The sequence below is a fragment of the Eschrichtius robustus genome, chromosome 5, assembly GCF_028021215.1.
Source record: "Eschrichtius robustus isolate mEscRob2 chromosome 5, mEscRob2.pri, whole genome shotgun sequence".
Lineage (NCBI taxonomy): Eukaryota > Metazoa > Chordata > Mammalia > Artiodactyla > Eschrichtiidae > Eschrichtius > Eschrichtius robustus.
The window spans coordinates 10,138,663-10,155,784 of NC_090828.1; the positions used below are offsets into that span (position 1 = coordinate 10,138,663).

Below are 17,122 nucleotides of genomic sequence, written 5' to 3' on the forward strand. Positions count from 1 at the left end.
CCCAGGCGATTCAGAGATCCCTGTTGACAGGAAGACTGAGACCCCAGAGGGCTATGGGCTCTGGCTTCAGGAAGTCCCCCCTCTCCAGGCTCTTCCCTCTCCCAGACCCCATCCCAGCCGGGGCTCCCCGGGGGAGCAGGGCCGCCGGTTCTGGCCTCCGCACACTCCCCTCGCCGGGATTCGGCGGCCCCCGCGGCCGGGATGCGGGCTCCCGGGCGGGCGGGCGGGGGCCGGCCCCGGGCATGCTCAGAGCGCGCAGGTCCGGGCGGCGGTGGCGGGGGAGGAGGAGGGAGCGGCCGCCGCCGCCGCCGCCGCCGCCGCCGCCGCCGCGCGCTCGTGGGCCCGGGCGGAGCTGCGCAGTCTTCTCGCAGCTGCGCCAGGACAGCCGGCTCGCGGCCGTGCCCACAAGTTGCCGGCAGCTGAGCGCCGCGCCGCCTCCTCCCGCTCGCAGCCCCCCAGCGCCCACCCCGCGGCGGTCGCCGGCCCCTGGACGCACATCCCGCGGACGCCCACCCCAGATGTGAAGCGGCACCGCAGCCCCTCGCCCCCCAGCCCCTCGCCCCCCGGCGCCATCGACAGAGTCTCGCCAGCGTCTCCTCTGCCAGACCCCGCGGCTGGAAGATGTGGCAGCCGGCCACGGAGCGCCTGCAGGTAAGGGGCACCGGGTGACCGGGGGCCAGCCTGGAGGAGAAGGTGCTCGGACCCGGGGAGCAGAGGTGGCGCGTCTGACCACTGCCAAGGATTTGCCCAGAGCGATCGTGTATGAACGCAAGGATTAGAACCTGATGCTGTCGGCTTAACCCAGCGCCGGGCACCCGGCCGGGGTGAGGGGGGGTGATGAAATTGACGAACGCATTGCTTCGGGCAGCGCAACTTTTGCCTTGGGGGTTAGTTGCCTGTAGGTATATATAACGTTGGACTTTCTGACCAGCAATTTTAGATTGCATTCCACTGACACAATTTACTGGTCTGGGGTTAGGAATTTTGCATCCAGATTTTTTTTTTTTTTTTTTTCCTTTTTGTCTCCAGGAAAGACAGAACAAATGATTTGAGAAAGCATTCGTTTGCCAATATAATTTGGAAATATCAAGCTTGGTTTGGCTTGGTCACGGTATGCTGCTTATTCTATTTTACTTTTTCCTATTTGTTGGAGCTCTCCCCTTCATCTCCCCTGAACCCAAGCTCCCCTACATATTTGAAAATCAAAAGTTAAATTCAGCCAGGAATAGTTATGCCCTGGGTCATCCCATCAAAAGTTTTTCATTGCTGTCTACTGAAATGCCAAACTGCTTTTACTTTGGATTCTGAAGCCAGGGAGATGGGAAGGCGGTCAGAGTGAGAAAGAGGGGCGTTTTCAGAGAGGAGCTCATTCGGTGACACTCGGGACCCCGAAATCACCCTGACTGCAGGGTTTGATTGACTGCCTTCTCTGGAAAATATTCTCAGGAGGAAGGGCAGCTACTCTGCCAGATAAAATCCACTGAATCCTGCAGTTAAACTTTTGGCAGGCTTAGAGCCACACTGTTTCATAGTAAACTTTGAAGAAGTGTTTAAGTGGTAAAATACAGCACCGTTGGAAGCTGAATGCATCTGAAGACTTAGGACAGTGGAGGCCAGGAGGCTTCACTGGCTTTGGAGGTTTCTCAATGAAAATTCAAAGGGCCAAACACAGACTGTCTCTCAGATGCTAGGAGAGTCTAACCTTTGCCTGTGAGTTCTCATACTGAGGATTAACCTGCAGAGGGCATTGCTTTTAGCAGAAATAGATGCCTCACAACCCCTTTCCAAGCCTCCCTGGGCCTGCAGTCTTGTGGGAGTGGGTTCACAGTAAGAGCTTGAGACACCAGGCCAATCCCCTCGGGTCTCAAACAGACTGAACAAGAAAAGAGATCTTGAGCCTTGAAGATAGGGAGGTGGGTGACCAGCCTCCTAACTCTCTCCTTCTCTTATTAAGAGAGTCAATATTGGGCTCTGAATGATTGGCCAAAGGTGATGTACATGTATTTCAGCACTGGCATCAGTTACCAGTTGTACGTGTGCATTTTTCCCTCAGTTCAGGGTGGTGAATTTATTCTAAAGGGAGGAGTGACTGAGCGGGGGTGGAGGGTTTCCCATCCAAGTGAGGAGAGAAGCTCTTGGAGGTCCTTAGAGAGATGAGGTCAGAATTCCTGGGGGTGGCTTTTATGGGCTGGGGATCCGTGCCTCTGCAGAGTTTGTAGATTTTTGTCTCTTGAAGTTATTTCTACCGGCCCGTTTCATGTAGGGACTCCTGTGTGCTCCACAGCACGTGACCCTTGGCAGGAGCTAGCTCTGGCTTGCGTTCCGCATGGCGATCATTCCTCGCTAGAAATGTCCTGGCTCTTCTGTGAAATGTACACATGTGCCTTTGGCATGAGCCTGGTGTATTACAGTGTGCATTTGCAATGCATTTGTTTCATTTTGAAGTGTCAGATTGAAAGAGCAGGGGTTTTTGGCTTTTGAAGGCTCAAGTAAACATGCCTAGTCACTGACTAAGATCAAGTCACCGTTGGAAGATACTTATCGACACAGGGCTTAACTTCATGCTGCCCTAATTTAAATTAGCAACCAGACCTGGTTCTCTTTTAAAAGTATATCTCAAGCCTTGCAATTATAAAAGTGAGCCACATGGAGGAAAAATCTTCGTATTCATGGCTTCTTCCCCAATAGCAGCTTGGCTCTTCTTTACAACACGATTTGTATGTTTTTATTTTTTGCTTCTGGGGAAGGGAGCTGTTGAGGGTGAGGTGGTGAGTGAGTTGCTTGTAATGATATTTTATTTACATTCCTTGGTTATCTTTGTCACTTGGGCTCTGTTTGCTGTCTGGGATTTTTTCTTCCCTTTTTTACCCTCAAGGCACCACCGTATAGGAACATTGGTTTCCGATTCCTCAGTGAATGGGATGCTTAACGTGCCCAGATGTTGTGGCCATGGAAATGGCAATGGAAAGCCTGTTCGATGGGGAAATAATCATGAATCCCAGTCTGTAACGGAGTCAAAGCCCCACCCTCCTTACACAAATCTGTTTAACTTTCTCATACCACCTCATTAGTTTTTTTCCTCATTCATTTTTAATGCAAACATTCTAATTTTGATGAGCTTGAGTGAAGAGAATGCTTCAAGGAAGTGTTCCCAGAGCTTCCTAACAGGACTAAGGAGTCAATTTCTTGTACAAATACCTAGAAACAAAAGAGGTGAGGGAAGAAAAGGACATCTTTCCTTAACTGACTTTATTAGGTCCTATTAGGTGATGCCGTTCAAAAGGTCTGTGGCCCAGGGAGTGTGGCTGAACTTTGTTTAGGCTAGACAGTCACCCTCTAACTAATGTGAGTCCAATATCCAGCTCTCTTGCTCTGGAAATGGCATCTTTGGCCAGGGTGGATTATTGTTATCAAACCCCACTTCTTTGCCAAACGAACGAATGCTGATACTTTCTGATCTGAGGCTTTGCTGTTTGACCCAAATCCAGTACAGGCAAAGTGACCTGTTGCCCCGAGCAGGGCTGAGCTGGGGAATTTCTCATTCAGTCACACAGACTGCGGCAAGTTCACCTGCTCCCCTGAATGTTAAAACTTCTGTTACATCCCACTCGAGCCCTCGCTGGGAGCTTCTGCCATTAAAAATATAATAGGATCAAAGGGGATGTGAAGATTTAAATTACCACCCCAGCTTTTAAAATGGAATAAATATGAATTCTTCCCTTTTTACCTTCTCCTTTGCACAGCAGACTTTTTTCCTTAGAGGGACTCGGGAGAGTTATAAATTTTTTAAGAAGCAGATTTGAAACAGGCTTTTTTCAGAAAAGTGAAAGGGGACTTTCCAGTAAAAAAGGCTAAGTATTGGTTTTTCAAAATAGAGATGAGATTACTTCTGGCCTCGATATTTTACAATTTGCATGGGTTGCCTGATTGTCTTGATTGTTGGGCTGGGCAGAGGCGTTAGAAGTGACAGACTCAAAAACTCAGCAGTGTGGACTCGGCCATAAGGAGCGTGCGTTTCCCAAGAGCGTCTGTCTTCAGGCTGCTGGCAGATACATTTTTTGGAAGCCTAGAAAGGTGGAGAGCAGGAGAAAGATGACTGGAGACTGAGTTTGGAACAAAGGAGATCAATGCCTCCTTGCCTGTCGTGTAGTTATTACAAGGACGGAATGGAGAGTGGTAGTAGAAAGGTATGGAAATAAGTTCTAGCAAATTCTACTTGTGGAGTAGATCTATGTGTGACCATCTTCTCATGAGGCGTTCTATAAAGGTCCTAGTAATTTGCCTGTTTTTCCTGAAATTAAAATGTCTTCATGGCAGCTCCGGAAAATACAGAACTTTTATCGATAAAGCTGGCTTTTGGCTTCTCAGCCTGGACCGTGTTTCCCCCTCACCATTTTTTCTTTTTTTTTCATTCACGTTTTGGTCGATGGCTGTACATTAGAACCTCCAAGAGGGTGAAATGAGGAAGGGTAAGGAGGAAACCAGATCCTGAAGAACCTTTCTTTTAGTTTCTTGTTAAACGTTTGGCTGATAAAAAGGTTTACATTTGTGACTAAATACTATTGAGTTGGCCAAAGAGTTCACTGGGTTTTGAGTAAAACTAAAAGACATTTTTCATTCTCACCAAGAACCTTCTCGAACAACGTATTCATTAACCGAACGAACTTTTTGGCCAACCCAGTATTTGGAGATTTGAGGAGGTAAGAGCACTTCTTCCCCAGGATCATCTTGCCCTTTCTCTGCCTTGTCATATCGGGCAGATCTTGCCTTGGCCTGGAGCGTCGATTGTTCTTGATTTATTTCTCTATCATTACCCCCTTCCACTTTTCCCCTGAGAAGGGAGATGGAAGAACCTTCTAAAAGATCAGCTGGAGACCATTAGACTGGGCCCATCAGGCAGAGAGAAGACCTTGGCAAATCTGACACTTCTCCTGGCAGACCAAGTTGACAGGAGGAAAACAGAGTGAGGCAGATCATGACAACACCAGCTTTTACGGAGCACGCGCTGTGTGTGTGGCACGACGCTAAGGGGTTTTATTTGAATTATCTAGCTCATTTACCTTCCATGACCGCTTTTATCCCCATGTTATAGATAAAGAAACTGAAAGCCAGAGAGTTTAAATGATCCGGCCAGGGTTGGGCAGCCAGACGTGAACTGAGCTGGAATTCGAAGCAGGAGGTTTGCTCCAGATCTCCATCTCCGCTTTTCTGTGATTTAGAAGGATGCGGGTGCTGTTGTTATTAATAAATAGAATGGCAACGGTGGTGGCCTCATGGGCTCTGAGAGGCTACTTTCATATCTCTTGTTGAAGCCGTGTGGTTGCCTGCGTGGACCAAGGGCTACCCTCTTTTTGGTGGCCCAGATCTCTGGGGGAAGTAAACTGCTGTGTCGTCCTCAGGCTGAAATTCCCAAGTGCCATTTAAGAGTCTCTTGAGCTGGAGCACATGGCATTTGTCTGAACTAGAGACCTTGAAACTGCAGTAAAGCCTGATCACGTCTGCAGTCGCTCCCCATTTAGGCCAAAAATGGGAGGAAGGGAGGGAGGAGGTCGGAGAGTTCAAGAGCAATTGCTTAGAAATGAGCAAGAGCTGCTCTTACAGACGCACAGGTTTCTCACTAAATCGATCCTACGTCTTGCTGTTCTTTTCAGCCCTCATAGTTGAGTAAGCACAGAGCATTGGGCCTTATCCTTCCTAAAGAAAACTTGGACTTATCATTAATTTGAGGTCTCGCAGAAGTAACATGCTATCTTCTATCATTGGGTCTTTCCTGGAGTTTTGACAAACTAGAGACCTTAAAAGCTGTCAATAACCCCGATCACTTCTGCAGTCATTCCCCATTTAGACCAAAACTGGGGGGGAAGGGAGGGAGGAGGTCGGAGAGTTCAAGAGCAAAATCTCTACTAAGTGACTTGCAAAATGCTAGTCTTGGGAAAAAAACTCTCTGTCCCTTGGTTACCCATTGCCTAATGTTGACTGTTCTGGGTTATCTCGGAGCGTTAGGCAACGTTTTGCATTTTGTTTGATGTTCCAGATTATCTCTCTCTTCCCGCCTTCCCTCGAACTGACTCCCTTCCACTGTATGAATTTGTCCCGTAAATTGGAGCCTGGAGCGGCTGACACTGGACAGCCCCACGGCTATTGGCCATCAGGCTCCCTTGCACAGGGCTATTTGACTCCTCGAGTTAGCCGCAGTTTAGGGACTCGTTAGTGGTCAGCAAATAAAACCAGTCCAGAAGCACTCAATGGCTGCAGTGTGCTTTGTTCAGCCACCTTTGGGCACAAATCCAAATGGAGGCTTTATCTAAGGAGAGCAAGACGAAATTTTTGAGATATTTGTCCAAAGACCTCCTTAGAGTCTCGTGGAATTTGTTACTATCATTTTATGTTAACTTAAAAAAAAAAAAAAAAGGTTGTGATCCCAATGTAGCTGCTCTCCAGTGATAAAGCATCAGAATATTCACCAGGTCCAAACCCCCAGGGCGAGAACTGGAATAGGATGGTGTCAAGGATAAAGCACAGACTTGCTTTGTGCCTTTGGCAGATTTCAATGCTACCAAAGTCACAGTAGGCTGTCTCACTTAGTACTGATGCCACTTGGTATTTGCCGAGGTATCTTTCCCATGTAAGACAGCCCAAGCCGCCTCCTTCTCCCCTCATGTGTTGTGACTGAGGTCTTAATTTGATAAGGGAGGTTTCAGTAGTGAGAAAAATACCACCTCCTTCTGCTTTTTGAAGCCTATGTATTAGTTGGGTCTTTTATGACTTGCACCCTTGGCTTTCCTAACTGACATGGCTACAAAGGGACCAAGATTCAGATTCAGAGCCTGGTCTCTATGTCTTACTCATTGTTATGGGTTGAGCTGTCTCTCCACAACCCCCACCCCCCACCCCGCCCCACCGACACAGATATGTTGAAATCCTAACCCTGGGACCTGTGAGTGTAGCCTTATTTGGAAATCGGGTCTGTGCAGATGTAATTGAGTGAAGGTGATGTCATACTGGATTAGGGTGAGCCCTAATCTCAATGACTAATGTCCTTATAAGGAGAGATTTGAAGACACAGGGAAGAGGGCCATGCGAAGAGGGAGACAGAGTGTGGAGTTATGCTACCACAAGCCAAGGAAAGCCAAGCATGGCTGGCAACCACCCGAGGCTAAAAGAGTCAAGGAACAATTCCTCCCTAGGGCTTTTGGAGGGAAATGGCCCTACCAACATCATGGTTTTGGATTTCCAGCCTCCAGAATTGTCAGAGAGTACATTTCTGTGGTTTTAAGCCATCCAGTCTGTGGTGGTGTGTTATAGCAGCCCTAGGAAACTAACACGCTAGTACATTCATGAAACCTGCTGCCTTTGTCTGTGTTCTGTCACTGTACTTCCGAAGGCTAAGGTGTGCCTGGCTTTCATATACTGGGACTAAATCAGTGTTTCTGTATAGCATGCTTTTTGTGCTGAGTGTGAATTTGTTTATGGTGGATTTGAAAAATAATGAAAACGGACATTAGAGAACAATTAAATGCTGCTTCTTTCTCTCTCATCTACTTCTGCTCAACATCCTGGGAAAATGAAGCAAAAACTGAGAGGAATGTGTGCCCTGTTGCCAAGGGAGGGCCTCTGGAAGTAAATGTGCTTCAAGAGATAGTTCACGCTGGTACTTAAAATTATGGGCTGGGGTGTGGAAGACAGTCACTTCAAGGAGGATCTCAGTGACACTTTTCCAGACAGGCAGGACCGAGGGAGGCCCAGGGTTTTATTCTCAAACAATCTGGGTTGTCCGTCTCTGCAGGGCCCCGGGTAGCCAGCCTCTGGGACTTGCCTCTTCCCAGCAAGGACAACTGTAGACTGATGTTAGGATCCGTTTCCAGTCAACCTCCAGGACAGCTCCAGAGTATGTCTGGTTGATTATTCGTATCTGGTTGGACATTTTGTTTTGTTTTTGTTTTTCACTTGGTGACCGCATAAATTATTTTAATGAACTATCCATGCCTATGCTGGAACTCACTTTTAAGATAAAATAAACGTCATTAGGAGTCATAGTACTCACTTTTCTGGTTTTTTCATACAGTAGCCACGATGGCACAGACGTTTCCAGCCCTGACGAGGGTAAGGAGCCTGGATCACTGCACAGCTGCTCGTTGGATTTGCATTTCTTAGAGTGAAGAGCCACTCAAGTTTTGTGTTTTTTTAAAAATTTGTTTTATTACCGTATGGTTGATTTACAATGTTGTGTTAATTTCTGCTGTACAGCAAAGTGATTCAGTTATACGTATATATATACGCGCACACACACACACACACACACACACACACACACACACATTCTTTTTCATCATGGTTTATCGCAGGATACTGAGAGTCACTCAAGTTTTGAAAGGCTGCTTTACTTTCCACTCTCTTCCTCAGTAGGGAAGGATGCTACACATGTGAAAGGGAGGGAGAGGTGCCAGGAGAAAGGGGCTCCTTAATCGTTATGCTTTCTTAATAGTAGATCCACCCTGGTCCTTTCATGACAAGCCCTTCCCCATGGTTTCTGTGTAATTGTGGGTCTGGGGATAAACACGCAGATTCTGTAGCCCCTTCTGCCCACCGCATGCTTTGATGTCTTTACATCAGGAGCCGGCTTTCCCTCAGGTGTGTACGGCATCCTGGTGTACAAGCCACCTGTAATGTGGGACAGTAGACACTGCTGTTTACTTTCTGTGTCTTCTGAGAATGCTCCCTCGGCACGGAGCTGGGGGCTGTGGGACCGTGGTACTGATGAGTGGCTGTTGCTATTTTTTTTTTTTTTGCTTTAGGTTTAACTGCTTGGGAACTTAGTGTATTAGTTTCCCAGGGCTGCTCTAATGAAGTACCACAAGCTGGGTGGCTTAAGCAACAGAAATGTACTGTTTCATAGTTCAGGAGGATGGATGTCTCCAATCAAGTTGCGTGAAGGGTCGATAGCTTCCGAGGGCCGTGAGGGAGAATCTTTTCCATGCCTCCCTCCCAGGTTCCGGTAGTTTGCTGCAAATCTTCGGCATTCCTTGGCTTGTGGCGGCTTCACTCCAGCTGAAGCTTTGCATGGTGTTCTCCTCATGTGTTTTTCTCTGTGTCCAAATTTCCCTTCTTATAAGGACACGGGTCATAGCGGATTAGGGGCCCACCCTAATCCACTATGATCTCATTTTAACATAACTAATTATATCTGCAATGATCCTATTTCCAAATAAGGTCACATTCTGAGGTACTAGGGGTTAGGGCTTTTACATAGGAAATTTTTGGGGACACAATTCAACCTATAATACTTAGTGTGGAATTTTTTTGCGGGGGGGGTTATCCCTCATGTACCAAAATATTTCTCCCTACTAGAGCCGACCACCAAACAAACCCACTTTTTTTCCGAGTGGTGGTACAGATGTGTAATGGAGTAAGGTGCACATCCGATACGTGGCAAAGTCATGGCTACTATTTTAGACTTGATTTGATTCAAGAATTACAAAATAATATCTGCTTAGGGTACCAAGAAGTTGATAATCTTGTTCCTTCCCTCATTCTCAATTCTGCCCATGAAGGAAACTCATGAGATCTGTCTGGTAGTTTTTTTCCCGTAATTCTCCCTAGGTTTTTGCAAACACATACAAATTTATAGATACATATTCAGGTTTTTCTCATTTGTTTAAATAATATAATCATTATATATATAAAACTCTGTAATTTTTTTCACTTTACAGAATGTTTCTTGGGTATCTCTTCTGGCCGGTACATGTAGCCCCAACTCATTCCTTTTACTCCCTACATAAAATTTTGTGGTGCAGCTGGACTGTAATTTATTCAGTCCTTCCTGTATCAGGGAATATTTGGGTTGCACCCATTTTTTTCGTTGTTGTTTTCCTCCCGTAAATAATACTGTTATAAGGATCTGCACACTATCATTGTGCTTGTATTTCTTTAGATGGAACTGATAAAATCGGAGTTGCTGAATCAAAGAGGATGCATGTTTTAAATTTTAGCAGCTGTCAGCAAGGGCCTTTTTTGAGAGTTCTGCTTTTTGATCAGAAGTTAATGTGATTTTGACAAAAGTGTAAAGAAATAGTTTGCTGGAGAAAGGATAGTCTTTTCAACAAAACGATGTGGAAACAATCCATATACAAAACAACAAAATCAATAACATCAACAGCAAACCCAAGACTTCAGTCTGTACCTCATACATATTCTATACGAACATTCACCTAAAATGAATCATAGACCCAGGTGTACCATAAAACCATAAAACTTCTAGACAGAAACAGCAGAAAATCTTTGTATGCATCTGTGTAAACATTACTACAGTCAAGGTAATGAACAGATCCACTACACCCAAAAGTTTCTCTGGGTTGGGCAAAGATTTCCTAGAACAATAACAAAAACACATTGAATAAAAGAAAACTTGTGTAAATTGGGCTTCATCAAAATTCTGCTCTTTAAAGATATTTATAAGAGAATGAAAAGAAGACACAGACTGGGAGAAAATACTTGCAAATCGTATATTTATAATAAAGGGCTTGTATCCAGGATATATAAAGAACTCTGAAAACTCAATACTGTAACAAGATAAACAACCCAATTAAAGAAAATGAGCAAATGATTTGAACAAAAAAGTTATATGGATAGGAAATCAACACATGAAAAGACATCATTAGTCATTAGGAAAATGCAAATTAAAAGCACAGTGAGATAACACTGCCCAACTGTAGAACAGCGAAAATTAAAAAGGCTTCAACCGTACCAATTGTTGGCGAGGACGTGGAGGAACCGGACCTCTCATGCACTGCTGGTGGGGATGTAAAATGATTGAAGTCAGAATTACAGCTGCCTGAGCCTGGGATGGGAGGAACTTTTGGGGGTGATGGATGTGTTCAGTGTCTTGATTATGGTGATGGTTTCGTGGGCTTGTACATCTGTCAAAACTTACAAACTTGTGCAGTGTACTACACGTCATTTATACCTAAAGCTGTTAAAGTGTACGTGAAATTTTCACTGTATGCCAGGCACAGTGCCAGGTGTTGGGGAACTAAACAATAATACTAGTTCCTGCTCTCACTTCTGCGAATTCCCTGTAGTTTTTGTGTTCTTTTAACTGGATATTAAAATTCTAGCCCAGAATGTAAATAATGAACTCTATATTTTTCTCAGAGTTCCATTCTCTCCTTTTCAAACACTTCTTTGTTTACTTCCTGAAATGACATTTTCCATCGATCTCAGTTTGCCCAAGGATCTGAGAGAAACTAGTAGTTGAGCAAGAGAAGAAATCCAGGGCAAAGGATGGAACGTTCAAGGCGATGCCTTGGTGGATCTTCCTCATTCAGGATGGCCCCTTTATCCTCCATCCTCCCAGGGATGCATTTCTCACTTCTTTCTAACGTGTTGGTTTTCCAGCTGACTTTTCCAGCTGCCCCAGTCCTCTGGGCCCTTTTTAGCCCTGTATCTTAGCATCTGATTCCTCCCCTAGTGGCCAGTAGACCCAGGAGATTTTGCTCTCCAAAGGGTGAATTTCTGGGATTGTGATCCCTGCAGCTGGTCGGGCCACCTTCTTGCCATTCTTCCTCCTGTGATAGAAAACACAGAGAGGATACATTCTGCAAAACCATTTGTGGGTCTTGAGTCTAGTTTGCGGATGTAATATGCCTAGCAAATATAGGGTCTGGATTTCTTGTGGAACAATTCTTTTTCTCAAGAAGATAGCAACTAAAAAAATTTAGATAAGATGCAACAACTTTACCAATGGCCATTGAACTTTAGTAAAAAGCTATTGAGAAGCATATGAAAATAACTTTAGTTTAGAAAACATTTTTCCCCTCAGGGAGGAAAATTTGAGGAATTTGATTTCATCTCTTTTAAAGGGCAAGGAATAGAAGCCCTTGTTTAATAAATATATAATGAGGTCATGTGGCCTCTTGTCCCATCTGAGGTCCTGTTGAGGTGATGGGGCGCTATTAATACCTAATGGGAAGAGCAGGCATGAACGGTGAGTCTGTCTCCTGGCAAACCAGAAAGTGTGGTCACTCCTGAGTGTGGCGCAGAAAATGCTAGACTTCTGTTCCTTTGTTTACTTCAGGGGTGAAGGAAAGAAATGAAATGGGTCGAGGTGAGGGATGGCAGATGGGTGAGAAAGTCAAGCAGAGGGGAGATTGGGGAGTTGAGGGGGTAAAGGATGGGCAGATGCAAAATTAGGAAGAAAGGGAAGGGGGAGGAGGCGAGCACCATGCCTGGCATGTCTGTGTGCGCCACAATGCAGGTGTACCCATAGCTGTCTGTCACGCCTTCAATGCAGCTGTCGGCTTTGATACCTTATTCCTCTGAGCAAAGGCATCAGATGCTCACACCTGCTCAGTGATGCCGAATGTTTTGGTGGATTATCTGGCTTTCTTGGAAAAACAGTTCTTTTCAGATGAAGAGCCTGGGAACTTTGAGGGGAAAACAAAGGTAGATCCAAAGCCACAGGGGTGAGCAGTAAGGGAGAAATGGGAGGTGATGGGAGAATAAGGTTGTCCCTCGGTATCTGAGGGGGCGTTTGTTCCAGGACCCCCGTGGGTACCAAAATCCGTGGATGCTCAAGTCCCTTATATAAAATGATGCAGTACAGTTGGCCCTGCGTGTCTGTGGATGCTGAACCCGCAGATACGGATGGTGACTGTTATTTCTTTAAGGTACAGATCAGGCTGCCTGTGGCCCCTACAAGCTACTGAATAGTGGAAAGACCATGGGATTTTTAATCACCCACGGATCCAAATCTTGGCTGCTTCACTTATTGGGGGTTACCTCAGGGCCTCTGATTTATATTTTTTCAACTTTAAGATGGGGGTAATAACATTTAGCTCCTGACTGTCAGTTGAGATGTGGGATACATGGTATCTGGCACGTTATTGGGAGTTGGTAAATACTAATTTCTTCCCCTACTTCAGATCCAAGAGTGAACTAGGAATAGCAGTGTAGCATTTTGGAACCAAGCAGATAAGTTTTGTGTTTCCCAAAGTCTGTTCCATGAAGCACAAGCTCAGCGAGCTGTTCTTAATGAGTCTTGCCACAAAGCGTTCAGTCTTTGGATAGGTTTGGGAAGCACCAGGTGAAGCACAGGACTTCTTGTAGCCTTTAAGGTGCCAATGCCCTGTGAGTTTCCACAGGAGGGGAGAAGATAATCCCTATGTAAAAGACCGCCCACTATCCAGGGCACTTCAATATAGAACCTGAACTTAAAGTTGACAAACTGTGGGCCTGAGGTTTGGCTCTAGCTTACAGAAATGTTTCCTTTGGCCCCTTCAGTGTATATAAAAACATCACAAATTAGCCTACAGGATTGAAAAATCAGAGGAATTTCTAAAGAAAGCTGGTCTTTCTGATTCTCTCAAAAACTCGGACAGTCCAACCACCGTGGGCCCAGGTTCTCCTGTAGTGACCACTGACCAGATGGTGCCCCCCTGGGGTAGGGTGTGGCCTCCAGCTCCACCCGGGCCTTACGGAGCACGTCTCATTTATCACATTGCCTGCTGGGCCCTGCAGGTACTGGGGTTGGGGACCCCCATCCAGCTTAGCAACTTCATTTGGCTGGTGAGAGAATTGAATGCCAAGTTCATGTTCTGTTGGAATCAGGACCAGATCCTTGGTCTCATGACTCTTTTTTTTTTTTTTATTTAATTAATTTATTTTTGGCTGCGTTGGGTCTTCGTTGCTGCGCGCGGGCTTTCTTTAGTTGCGTCGAGTGGGGGCTACTCTTCGTTGCTGTGTGCGGGCTTCTCATTGCGGTGGCTTCTCTTGTTGCGGAGCATGGGGCCCTAGGTGCGCGGGCTTCAGTAGTTGCAGCACGTGGGCTCAGTAGTTGTGGCTCACGGGCTCTAGAGCACAGGCTCAGTAGTTGTGGCGCACGGGCTTAGTTACTCCACGGCATGTGGGATCTTCCTGGACCAGGGCTCGAACCCATGTCCCTGCATTGGCAGGCGGATTCTTAACCACTGCGTCACCAGGGAAGTCCCGGTCTCCTGACTCTTAAAGGCCAGTGTGATAAATAATTGTGTGACTAAGTTTATTTGTTTAGCACCATCCATAGTTCTCCCGGCACCACTCTGGGAGCCCACCCTCAGCTCCAGAAGTGGGGTTCCTCCTCCCATTTTCTGCCCTTGAGCACATTGTGGGGGGGGGGGGCCCTCCCACTTCTCACTAAACACCGGTCACCCGGTTCCTACATCTCCCACACCAGGCAACTAAAATTCCTCACTGTTAATGGTATTGGCTCTTTGGGAGCATTTTTACTGCCAAACATTGGAACAGATTGCTTGCAAAAAAGGGGGTAAATTTAGAGGGTGGAGAGTAGTTTTAAATTGAATGGATCTCCACCTTTTCGCCACAGGTTATCAACCTATGAAGAACCATTCAAATGCTATTTTAGGAAACCCAAACTGAAAGACATCTGTAAGGGTGGCAACACCTTTAATAATTAAGAATCCCCTTTTCACCAAAAACACACCCAAAAGCACCTTGCAAATGTTTTCTGATCATCCTGGGGGCAGATCTGCTGCTGCTTTCATTTACCTTCCCAGGTTGCCCCTGTTCTACTTAACTCTGCCCATTTCCTGCAGCATTAGGGGATTCTGATTATTTTTGGTATTAAAAGTACTTGGAATTAACTCAGACAGTGGCTTGAGCTATAAAACAATGAATTAGACCCTCAACCTTCAACCATCTACTCGGTTCATTGAAAGCACAAGTGCTGAGCACTTCCTGGTTCCTTAGTTTTCGGTCATCCCTCTGGGTGAGGCTCTCTAACTATAGGTTTGAGACAGTTCCCTATTGATCTTCCAATAAAGGTTTATGAACTTTATTGATAACTATCCTAAAAATTATTGCACACTCTAATCAGACCCAGAGTTAGATCTGTCTATCATCTATCTATCTGTCTATCTATCTATCTATTCTTCTAATTTAATCTATTCTAATTGAATCTAGCAAAAAAGGAAAGGGATGATTCTGGCTGCAGAATACGAAAGTCCTGGTCAATCTACAAGCTCAGAAAATATAATTACACCTTAAATACTTAACAGAGTTATGAAAAGGTTGACTTTTGGTTAGGAAGGAAAAAATTCAAATGCTTTTGAAGTACTTTTCAATAAAAGATAGTTATGCCTTTGAAACGTTAAAATAAGACTGAAGTAAAGCTCCTCAAATACTAGTCATATCATGAAGGTAGAGATTTAGTTGTACTTGAAAACCTAGACTAAGGACAGGTGCTACCACTGAGCCTAAAACTCCTAGCTCCGAGCTTCCTGGCAGCCTAAGTAAGAAGAGAAACATGATCAGTTACTTGGCCCTCATTACCTAATAGAAGAATACCACTGAGCCTAAAACTCCTAGCTCTGAGCTTCCTGGCAGCCTAAGTAAGGAGAGAAACATGATGAGTTTACTTGGCCCTCATTACCTAATAGAAGAATAGGATGTACATCAGCTCATCTGGAGCCCCAGACATTTTCCTAAATTGAAGACCCTGGAAATTACATGTGGGACATCATAACACCGACTATTGGGCAATAACATTATTTGTAGTTTTTGCCAAAGTTGTCCTTAGAAGTTGAAAAAATAAACAATTCAGTAGGAATGCTAAGACTGTTTATGCAGAATTGGACATCTGTGTTTTTTTCTGCCTGTCTTCATTTCCCATGTTCTGCTAACAGCACCCTGATTTTGCTTTTGGGAACTGTTCTTCCCCTGGTCCAGTGGGGTGACCTCATTCAGAGGGGCCTGGCAATCAGTGTGCCCTCCTTTAGCTGTGGGGTCGATGTGTACCCCAAATGTCTAGATTAGTCAGACAATTTCTCCCAAAAGTGGGAATCCTGAGCAGGGTGGCAGAAAGGCTGAAAGTAGCCAAAACCTGGTAATTCTACTCACCGTGATCTGTAGAAACTCTGTAGTCCTCCTGCGTGGACCCTGGGAGCAACTTGATACCTGTCCTTTCTGAGCTTGGTCCTTCTACCCTCCTTTTAATCCAGTGTCACTCCAATTATTTATTTATTTATTTTTCTGCCCCCATGAGCCAGAGTTGGTACCAATTGCTTGTAACTACAAAACTCTGACTGATATACAGGTAGATTTTTTTTTTTTTGAACCGATTAACGTTCAGTCTTCAAATTCTGTTTCACAGAAGGTGATATGTAGAACAGAACGTATGTGTGGAGGAAAGTGAGGGAGCCATGCTTGAAGGATCGCCAAGATGCCAACCAGAAACCCAGGGATGCACAGATGCCCCTCCTTATGGGTACACCTTCTTTGTAAAATTTGTACATGCTTACTGAAGAATGGATGCAAATATTCCCCCCACCCTGGAATTTCTTATGCATATACCCTTACTTTAGTAAGTGCCACTGAACAAAAATAATCCTAATTATCCTATAGTCCTGGCCCACAGCTTCCAAGTTCTGGCCTGTCACTGGAGAAAGATTTCTGTCTTCGTTGTTTATAAGGGTGTAGCCCTGCTATTGGCATCTGCTACAAATCTTAAGGTTTTTATAACTTGGATGTCATTTTCACCTTCCTGCCAAATCTCTGCACTGAAAAAGCAGAGGGTCATGTTAAGTAATGATGATTTTACTGCATCCAAAACAAAGTATTTTGGTACACATAGTCAAGTGAACCCCTCTTGTCTCTTGTCTCTGGAGCCTGGGGTAGAAATGGTGTCGGGGACACAAACAGCTGTTTTGGCCAAAATAGCTGAAAAGGCATGGTCTCAGGCTGTCTGAGCCTCAGTTCTTGAGAAACATTTGTAATTATTGGTTAAAAATGTGAATGGCTCTGTAAGTTCACTCTAGGACAATGTGGATTCTTGAGCCCAGAAAGTTAAATACCTGCAACTTCGGCAGTCTTGACCTTCTGGGTAGAGAATGTAGTTCCCTAGTTTTCAAGACCTGCTTTGCCACTTTGATTTAATACAAGGCGGAAATCTTCAAAACAAAGTTCTCTGGATCCAGGAAAAGTTCATCTGGCATCAGTTGGCTTGGGCATCTCCCGCCCCCTTCCCCACCCCACCCCCTTGTCTTTTCTCTAGGAGCTCGATGCTTTGTAGAAAATGAATGGCTTTGCAAAAGTGCAAATTTGGGAGAGTGTTGTACAACCAAAGAAAATT

At 45.3% G+C, this 17,122-nt stretch overlaps 1 protein-coding gene across 2 annotated transcripts in view; it reads left to right on the plus strand.

Moving 5' to 3' along the window:
- The first annotated feature begins 433 nt into the window (after positions 1 to 433).
- The window catches only part of PID1 (phosphotyrosine interaction domain containing 1), a 240,415-nt gene continuing 223,726 nt past the window's right edge, over positions 434 to 17,122 (plus strand). For both annotated transcript variants that reach the window (XM_068544297.1, XM_068544298.1), the window contains exon 1: positions 434 to 651. In XM_068544297.1, coding sequence (XP_068400398.1) covers positions 622 to 651 — 30 coding nt within the window. In that variant the 5' untranslated portion in view covers positions 434 to 621. The remainder of the gene's footprint in view (positions 652 to 17,122) is intronic.